Below are 10,002 nucleotides of genomic sequence, written 5' to 3'. Positions count from 1 at the left end.
AAGCCCACTTTTCTATGTGGAGCCGAACTGGTGAGCAGGTTAGCTAACTCAAGGACCCTTGTGAACCAGTGAAATCAAACAATAAAACCCTTTGATAACAGTTTTACTACACAATAAAGGCAGACATATACAAGCTCAGCAAAACACACCCAACTTTCTTCTTTTTTTTTCCCCCAGAAACAAAAGGCACACATTGCATTGAAAAGGTTTTTATTAATAAAACAAGTTACATGATCCAGTTACATAATCAGCTTCAAACCCACGGCAGTTCATGGACACATGGATACCTGATAGATACAGAATCAAAGTACTTCTCTAAATTGATTTGCTTTAAAACGGACTTGTCCTCGACTATCTGATAAGAAATGTATAAATTGAAATGTTTAAAAATTACATTGCAGTCTGAAAACAGGAACTTTGTGCAGATGGAGTTTCATTTTTGTGGAACCTTACAAAACCTTAAAGAGACACGTCTGTCTGCTCTAAAATATCAAACATGAACACTTCTTGTTTTGGGAAATAAAAGTGGAAATCAGTGATGCTTGAACTTCTGGTAGAAGATAAATTAACCTTTAACAATACTCTGATATTGTATCTAGACTTATTTCCCCTTTTATAACCAGCAGTTTAAATGTTATCTGTCTTGTTTTCTGCTGGTGCAGTTTATAGTCAGTATTTGACTGCCTGATAAGTTCAAAAGTTCATTTATTTTAAGGGTGTCTCCGACAGGCACAAACAATCCAACACTGGTCGTATTCACTGCTCTGAAAACTGACTCAAAGTACTTTTAGGACCAAAAACTCTGCAGTATGCAACCAAGCTGCTTCTGTAGCAAGTCTTAGATGAAGACCAAATTTTCTCTTTTCCGTCCATATTTTCATCGAACAAACAAATTTAATATAGTCTAATGCTGTTTGACTTAAAAATCAAGGAGCCTGACGGTTGATACCATCAGCTCCTTTTATTTCACAAATGAGTCCCATGCTCAAATATTTTGGGAATGATTGTTTATGGTATTTATCGAGCTACTTTCAGCCTAACTAAATGGTCAATAGGTAAACTAATAAAGCGTGTAAACTCATTTTCCTGAGACGGTACACACAGTGTAAAGGACTCGGGCTGATTCTGGTCGGAGCGGTCAAACGGACGTCGTCCTGCTCGGTTTACCCTGAAAGACCCCCATGGCTTGCACCTTGTAAAATCACAATATGAGCAGCCTTGGATAATATTTCAAAAGATTCTTACCCATCCAGAACCTTCCATGTTATCAGGTCTTTACAGATTTTCAGCAAGAAGAGAATGCCTCTTTCCACATCTGTAAATCAAGAAAAGTAGTTACTCTTACCTGCTCCATCTTCTTTAAAGTCAGCTTTTGTGATATACTCACTCCCTTTTCTTGTTAATGTCTGAAACCTAGTGTTTTGCGGGTAAAACTGCCGTATCTCTGCCTCAAACGGGATCTCCAGTGTGTCCAGGACCTAAGTCTTTCTTCGCTAGCACCAGCTGTTTAGCTAGCCTTGAAACGACACTGCAAGCTTCCTCCATGGCCGGTGCTCTCGATGCTGCCTTCTCCCTTCTCTCTCAAACTGCTGCCTGGTCCACTGTGCTGGGGGCTGAAGACGTCCTGTCTGACAGTCATCTGCAATCCTCCACACTAGCGACGAGAGGGGGGGGGGGGCCCAACTGCAGGTGCTCGAGGCTCTCATAATCCTACCGCTGAACACTGGCATAAAGGTAGGTGTGTATGGGCCCTTCTCTAGGACTACCCAATACTCCTTTTTTTCTTTATTGACTGTGGCACAAGCAGATGCATACATCATGAACATTTTGAGCAACAAATTAAAAAAAAAAAAACATCAGTCCACGGTGGCACACTTCTGTTTTTTGCTACACTTCATTTCACATTAAGTAGAAACATAAATTAACAATTCATTTCATCTTTTTTTTTTTTTTTTTTTCTGAACCAATGATGCACTGAACTTCATGTTTGTTACTTTACTACACAATTTTATTCGGTCTTTGACTGCTAGGGAAAATTAAAACAATCTAGTTTGTCAGGAACAAAAAAGAGTGGGAATTTTCCCTGATTTCTAATCCAGACTGTACTTGGTTTGACACTGGTACTATGAGGAAATACACACTGTGCTTCACATACAAAATCAAAATACACTTGACATTTTTTTTTAAATTGAGCAATAATGATAACTTGAGGAAGAAGAAGAAGGAAAAAAAAAAAAAAAAAGTAATTCTCTTCTAGAGGGCCTGATATTTTCATACTATTTAACAAAGAACAGGTTAAAAGACAAAAAATAGTGATTGGCAAGCAGAAATCTAACCAATATATAAAAATGAAAAATGTTGATTTATAGAATTGACTTCAGATAGAAATTAAAAAACAAAAAACAAAACAAAAAAAAAAAAAAACGAAACAATTTACTGTTACCCCTGATACCATAGGCACAATACACACACTTCGGACGCACACAAAGTAAAATTGCTCAGTAGAGAAAACATCTATCACAATGAGGGAAGGGTATCATCTGCACTCATGTGTTGTGTACACAGTCCTTCTTCCATAAACTTCTCCGATTTAGCTGCAGTAAAGTCTGACTCGTGTGTTCCTCCTAACGCTCTCAGATGACTGCCTCAAAGTAACCTGCAGCTTTCCTGACAACTCCTTTGCTCACCTCCTCGCCTCTCCTGCTAAGAACTGAAGCCTGTTGAATGGATACAGGATAGAACAAACAGTTATTCTGCACTTTCATGGGCTCACTCTGTACTGTGCTACGAGGGCGGTGCGAAAAAATGACTGAAACTTACCAAAAACATCAATGAATTAATATCGCCGGGAGCCGTAGCCGCCTCCGCCGCCACCGCCTCCGCCTCCGGAGCCGTAGCCACCTGTTAACGGTGCGACCGCCATGAAATGTCAATGACTTTGTCACTCGACAGAGGGAGCGCAGAGGGTTGCGAGAGGGAAAACTCACCACCGTAGGGTCCGCCTGAGTTCCTGCCTCCAAAGTTGTTTCCCTTCATGGGACCATAGTTTGACTGCTGGCCACCATAGTTTCCAAAGTCATTGTAATTTCCACCTCCATACCCTGAAGGATATTCGAGTTCAGATTGACTATGAAGTACCACAGTACAAGTTTACTTTATTAACATTATTAAATCACATTCTCATTACACTGTAATAAACAATTAACCTCCATCATTGCCTCCGTAGCCTCCATCGCAGCCGCCACCAAACCCTCCGCCCTGGTTGCCATATCCGGGACCGCCGCCTCCATAACCCCCTCGGCTCCCTCCGTAACCGGGCCCGCTGCCGTAATTTCCACCTGGACCTGTGAGAAACAACACCAAAATGCATATTTACAACCTAAACAACGCTCTGAGGACACAACAGTTCCTGTGCAATGGGGCATGAATCACGGAAGTATGGCATCATCCCAGAAGTAGGCCATCAAGATTACAGGTGAAAACAAGCCACCAGCTCACCATTATCAAAGTCATCCCCATAGCCGCCACGTCCTCCACCGTAGCCACCTGAAACACAGACGAGAAATACACACTACTGAGAACTGGACTCAATAATCGAGTTCAATTTAAGAGATAAATGAGATAAAACTGGTCTTGTGTTTAATTTGTATGAAACTTAAGTATTTCCAACACGTAACAGTTAACACATTCATAAATATTAATAGAATTCTGAACTTCAAATATGACCGTTCATGTACATCAATGAACATTACTGATAATTCAAAAGCCAGGTGCATCTCCCACTATTGTGTGGTGTTTTTTTTTTATGGCTCTCAATGAAGCCTAACAACAATGAGAGTCTCATGTAATTACAAGCTCAACATCGTGTAATTGTAACCTCACAGATGGGAGGACACAAAACAGAAGGAAGAACCGCCCTGCCGAGGCTGGGCAGGTTTGCCAAACTGGTTCTACCCAACAGCTCTGGTGCAAGAAGTGAAAGAACAAGGAACTGGCTGAACACCAAATATGGAGTGGTGAAGCCAAAAAAAAAAAAAAAAAGGTGGGGGTGGTTTTGCTTTGTTTGGTATGAATACAAAACTAATGTGAAATCCCCTCCGACTCAGTGTCTCTCAAATGTAAATAATAGCAGGGTTAAACTGATACCTGCTCTGGACTTTTAGATCAAAACAACCTCCGTTTGAACTCAACTTTGAAAGCTTAAAGTAACACTCCCAGTGGTTGTGAGCACAGCAGTACTTTCACCTGACGTGCGAACACCACTCACCTCGGCCAAAGTTGCCGCCGCCTCCTCCAAAGTTACTGCCTCTGCCCATGAAGTTTCCTGATCCTCCACTCCTGCCTGATATAAAGAGGCGTCAGGTTTATCATGCGAGTCAAGTGTCAGCTACTTACAACACACACACAAAGTTTTATTGCTAACTTGATGGTTTATTTACCCCGGTTACTCGACATGGCGCTCATTTCCTGTTTGGACAGCGCTTTCCTGACCTCACAGTTGTGGAAGTTGATAGTATGGAATTTCTGGGCTTCAAGAGAAACACGCAAATACAATCAGTCATGCAGATATTCAGTCAAAATCTACATCACTGAGAGACGCTGAGCTCTTGAACCACTTACCAACAATTTTGTCAACAGTGTCATGATCGTCAAAAGAGACAAAGCAGAATCCTCGTTTCTTCCCTGTGGAGCGTTCCTCCATGATGTCAATGCACTCGATCTTTCCATATTTCTCAAAGTACTCTCGAATGTGGTACTCCTCGGTGTCCTCCTTGATCCCACCGACGAAGATCTTCTTCACTGTGAGATGGGCGCCTGGTTTGTTGGAGTCCTGAAAAACGGAGTAGTCGGTGAGCACAGAAGCTGCAAAAGCAATCAGCTTTCGTCGGTGACATTTATATCCTCTCACCTCTCTGGACACGGCTCTCTTTGGCTCAACAACCCGGCCATCTACTTTATGAGGTCTCGCCTTCATGGCATCGTCCACTTCCAACACGGAGGAATATGTTACGAAGCCGAACCCTCTTGATCTTTTGCTGTTGGGATCCCTCATGACCTAAAGGCAACACAATGGCAGCAGGAGGAGCTTACAGGTGGAGTTGAGTGGTAACTGAGAGCATATTTCTGTTATTGATAAGGAAATTACAATTACCACACAATCTGTGAGTGTTCCCCATTGTTCAAAATGAGCCCGCAAACTCTCCTCAGTGGTTTCAAAACTCAGACCTCCGATAAACAGCTTTCTCAGCTGCTCAGGTTCTTTAGTGTCACGGTCCTAAAATACAAACACCAAAAACAAATATAATCAAAGTGATGAAAACCGATAGTCCACAGGTGAATCATGCAATAAAACTTTAATCCTGCTCTGAAACAAACATTACGACACACATCAGTAGCCTGAGGTCACACACACGTGACCTCAGGCTACTGATAGTACCACGAGCTCTTGATTACAACATTTACATTAGCGATGTACTTTGATTTTTGTCAAGGCCAAAAAAATGTCATCCACATTAAACGAGGGCCAAGTGTGACCCAACACACCTGCTACAAGGAATTAGGAAGGTTATGGCAGCTAATTCAAAGAAAAATAAATGCATATTTCAAATTTTAATGAAGGCTTATTACCTTGAAATGAACTCTGTGATAAATCTGAATAATTTGGATTGGTACCTGGTTCATATATAAATGACTATCATTAAAATCAAAACTAATCCTTAAAGCGATACTTCAACATTTTGGCAAACTGGCCCATTTAGCGCAATTCCTTAGTCATTTCGAACAGCATACTTACTTTTTTGTGAGGGCGAGCTGTTGTTTATTCAGAGGCGAGTCGGGGAAGGTTTTCGGGACGGACACAATGGAGGTGAACGGTATTATTTTTCCCCCTCGTCAAACTCATCAAATACACAATCCAATCCAACAACCCCAAAACACTTTGGTGGACACGTTATAATCCGCACATTCACTACGCTGTGAAATATTAATGCAAAATTACGAGACCGAGTTGTTTATGCGAAGATTGCTAAGGCGGAACTACTTACTAAACATGGCGTCTGGGCGTAGTGATCTCAAAAGAAAAAACACTTCCCAGTATTTGCATCAGTGTGGTAACGCTACAATATTATTTGTTGGCGTTTCACAGCGTAGTGAATGTGCGGATTATAACGTGTCCACCAAAGTGTTTGGGGGTTGTTGGATTTTTGTATTTGATGAGTTTGACAAGGGGGAACAAAAATACCATCCACTTCCATTGTGTCCGTCCCGAAAACCTTCCCCGACTCACCTCTGAATAAACAACAGCTCGTCCTCACAAAAAAAGTAAGTATGCTGTTCGAAATGACTAAGGAATTGCGCTAAATGGGCCAATTTGCCAAAATGTTGAAGTCTCGCTTTAACTACTTTTTGGAGATTGTTTCGGGAGCCATGGACAACATGTTGTTCACATATCACCAGCTCTATGGTCTGATCTAAAGCGTCGATTTTCCGTCAGGTGAGTAATCAGTGAAATACAGGTTAGCCTTTAATGGGGCCTAAATGTTCAGGCTTATGTGTATTTGTTAAAAAAAAAAAAATACATAAAAAAATAAACCAAGTCCTCCATCGGGGGAAAAAAAGAGATGATAATCTATTTCACCAGTTATACAACACATTTAATTTTATTCATCACTTCGTTTGGATTCACACTTCTAGATTATTTTTCTATTGGGCTTTTCTTGACATAATTTGGGTTTAGTCTGGGTATAATCTGAGAGCCAGTCTGTAGACACGATGGACCCAAACCCCTCTTTTGTAAGTGTTCAAATGTGCAGGTGTGCATTTATTCTTCAGCAAAAATCATACATCACTTAGCCCAACTCATCTGTCAAAACACAAAGTGATGATCTTTTTAAAACGTGCCCTAGGCCAGATTAAAAGGATCACAGTGTACGATTTTTCATCGGAGCCGGATGCGGTCTACATGTTGAGAAAGCAGCTAAATGTGTTGAATCATTAATTTTCTTTCAGCGTTTGTATCGTTAGAATAGACTGCGGAGCGCTGAACTGTGTGTAGGATGGCACTGAGCTTTTATCTCCAGCATGTGACACATTTCTGCAGCAATGACAGTCGCAAGGATGATCTGTCTCTGAGCGCTTCAGATAAAAACTAATTCCAACGGTCTCTAATAACAATCCCACAACCCCATCCAGACTGAATATGCAGATAAATATATAGTGGTAAAGTAGTCAAGTATTTTATGAATGAAATCCGTTCTCGTGGAACGTCGCGTCAGACTGAGGCCTTTCATCAGCGTTAGCCCGAGGCTAGCTTCAGCTTTTACATTTAACAGCCGAGATTCATTATAATCAACAAACCGCCAGCTTTACTACTGTTCTTACAGAAAAAAAACCTTGACGCGTTCGTATTTTGTTTTGAAGATTAGACAAAGTCCAGACAGAGCTGCTTTAAATATTAATAAGCGAGCATCCAACAACCTGCATTACAGTGCTAACACTTGCTAGCTAGCTAGCTGGCTAGCTTTCAGTCATTTAGCGGCAGCGCTCTGTTAAAGCTGCACGAACGGCGCAAAGCACAATGCGGCACAGTGTGAACACTCAACACTGTTACATCGCAGACACGAAATAATGTTGGCTTTCTTGCATTTTTGACACAACCGTGTTTTTTTTTTTTGTCCCTCCACCTCACCTCCATTTTGCAGATGTCCACGGACGCAGATCTTCTTCTGCTGCTGAGCGATTTTTTTTTCTTTTTTTTATGGACGCTGAGCTGATGAAGGTCACGTGACTCCCCCCAAAATTAAATTAATTCGAAGCCCCCCAAAAAACCTTATGTTTTCATGCAGGCACACGTTATAAACGTCAGGGATGATATCTGATCAATATATAAGGTTATGTTTGTACAAATTGTCCTTATTTTCTGACTCCTCCTTCGAGCAAATGGAAAGGATTGCAATGTGCGCCACCTACTGGCCAAACAACAAAACAAGCTGCTGCCACAGCTTAGAGATTCCAAAAGATAGAACACAAAATACTGATTTTAAATACAATATACAAAACAACTCCAATAAGACAATGCAGTGCTGTATGTATATGTATATATTTATGTTTATGTATAGCAATAAATGTGTGTTCAGTTTCTGAAAAGAGCAATTACTTTTAGGCCGCAACAGCAGTTTTCCCAGTGTCTTTTTTTTTTTTTTTTTGTCACTTTAAAGGCCACTTTCAGTGGCTGGGCTACTATATGTGTCAAATAGTGATGCTGCATCATTACTTACATGTAATCAACAACAAAGCTACATTTTGCAGTGAATAGACATTTAAAATAATAATAATGTAAATGAGACTATTTCCAAAAGCAACACTGACAGAAAAAGGTTCAACAGGATTTTGTTTACTGTATTTATGCAAGAAACAATGCAGTGAATTGTCAGTATGGATTGATCAAAATCTCAGACAATACAAAAAAATTAGGAATAAACACTTGAACTGTGGTAAGATGCTGATTGTTGCTTAGTTTAAGTGAAAGGCTGTGAGCTTTTCTGCACCTTTTATGATAACCTATTCTGAAGTCTATATATTTGTCCACAGTATTTTTGATTGAAACATAATCTCAAATGACCTTAGTGGATTCAACAGTCCATGCTTTTCTCTTGATGAGAAAGAAAGGAGAATTTCCACAAAGAAATTAATCAGAAAGTCCCCACCAACACATGTATGACCATATTCAAAAGTTTAAACAGTATTTGAAGAAACAAACAAGAAGACACCTACCTCTATTTTTAGTTCAAGTTATATTGCTGTGATGAGGACGCTTGATTGTGGAAGTATGATCTATGAGCCAGATGCTACTGAGCCTTGTTGAAGCTGACCAGCATCTCCAAATATATGACTGTTTTATGGTTTAGACAATGTCTGTCATTAACTTTATAGTAGTGTGTGAGGAAAATACAGCCCCAATAAAAAGGGTAATGTTTTTCTGACACTGTTAATGATGAGTATTTATGATCCGTCCATAGTTCAAATTCAAGAGCCGGGCCGTGTTTTGTTCCTCTGATTCCATGGCATTTACCATATTTGCTTAGAGATAACACATTTGTTACTTAAATTAAGAGACAGATTGTTTTCCATCCCTCAGATTTTCAATACATCCGAAAATCATGACCCAATTACATTTTATTTCAGCTGAAATTTCACCAAATTAAACCTGTGATGAGCAGAATGTCCATTTTGCTTCTGACAAACTTCTACATAGCTTTACAGAAAGCATTAAAACTGATGATCTGATGATATATATAAATAATTTAGTATAGTATAGTATAATTTCCAGAGGTTTGCAGTGGGTTTTTGTTTATTATGACCACTGTCACACGTCTGAAATCTGTGTCAGTGTTGCTGAAGCAGAGCAGATGGTCGGGAATATTGTCCAAATGTCACGCTAGATTTAAGTTTTTTATGTCTGTACTGGAACCAGCAAGAATTACAGTCCAGCAAACATTAGAATACATTATACAGTCATGCAATAAAAAACTATGCCTACCAAAAATCTGTCTTCATTTATTTTCAGAAACTGATAGGTCTCTGGTGACTGGCTTTGTTCCTGCTGTCATTTGTATTTTAATCACACATTTCTGCTGTTTGGAAAACAAAGAGACCCAGACAAAGAGACACTGGCGCTTCATTGTTCAGTTTCCTGACTGAGCATGGGATTTCATGCCTGTATCTCACCACATGTCTAAAATTTGGATGGTAACTGATCACATTCACGAAATATTCTTTAATTTTGCAGCACGAAATACTTCGAATTTATGACATTTAAGAAGAAAATATACTTTATAATTTATTATAGATCTTATACTAACACACAAAACCTGACCACAGCCCTGGCTGTGAGGAAATCTACCCTACAATAGTTAAAATTAGCAGCAATTTGACCAACCCCATTAAATAATAATCCTGTAATTTTGCGACTATTTGTAACAAACAACGTGAAACATGTAATCT

At 39.8% G+C, this 10,002-nt stretch overlaps 1 protein-coding gene across 3 annotated transcripts; it reads right to left on the bottom strand.

Moving 5' to 3' along the window:
• Positions 1–186: 186 nt before the first annotated feature.
• On the bottom strand, positions 187–7,837 carry hnrnpa3 (heterogeneous nuclear ribonucleoprotein A3). Of its 3 annotated transcripts, none has more exons than XM_030111438.1 (11): positions 7,688–7,837; positions 5,153–5,275; positions 4,910–5,056; positions 4,620–4,831; positions 4,440–4,531; positions 4,268–4,342; positions 3,499–3,546; positions 3,207–3,344; positions 2,988–3,101; positions 2,821–2,901; positions 187–1,315 (listed from the first exon to the last, which is right to left on the bottom strand). In XM_030111438.1, the coding sequence occupies exons 1-10, from the start codon at positions 7,691–7,693 to the stop codon at positions 2,837–2,839; spliced, it is 1,020 nt and encodes a 339-aa protein (XP_029967298.1). In that variant the 5' UTR covers positions 7,694–7,837; the 3' UTR covers positions 187–1,315; positions 2,821–2,836. The 3 variants fall into 3 exon arrangements, with proteins under 3 accessions (XP_029967298.1, XP_029967299.1, XP_029967300.1); XM_030111439.1 differs by lacking the exon at positions 187–1,315 and adding an exon at positions 1,890–2,717 and having other exon boundaries at positions 4,440–4,529; positions 4,621–4,831; XM_030111440.1 differs by lacking the exons at positions 187–1,315; positions 5,153–5,275; positions 7,688–7,837 and adding an exon at positions 1,890–2,717 and having other exon boundaries at positions 4,910–5,072.
• Positions 7,838–10,002: the final 2,165 nt, after the last annotated feature.

Source organism: Salarias fasciatus, chromosome 16 (genome assembly GCF_902148845.1).
Source record: "Salarias fasciatus chromosome 16, fSalaFa1.1, whole genome shotgun sequence".
In the NCBI taxonomy this organism is placed as follows: domain Eukaryota; kingdom Metazoa; phylum Chordata; class Actinopteri; order Blenniiformes; family Blenniidae; genus Salarias; species Salarias fasciatus.
This window is presented reverse-complemented; position numbering and strand designations above follow the sequence as displayed.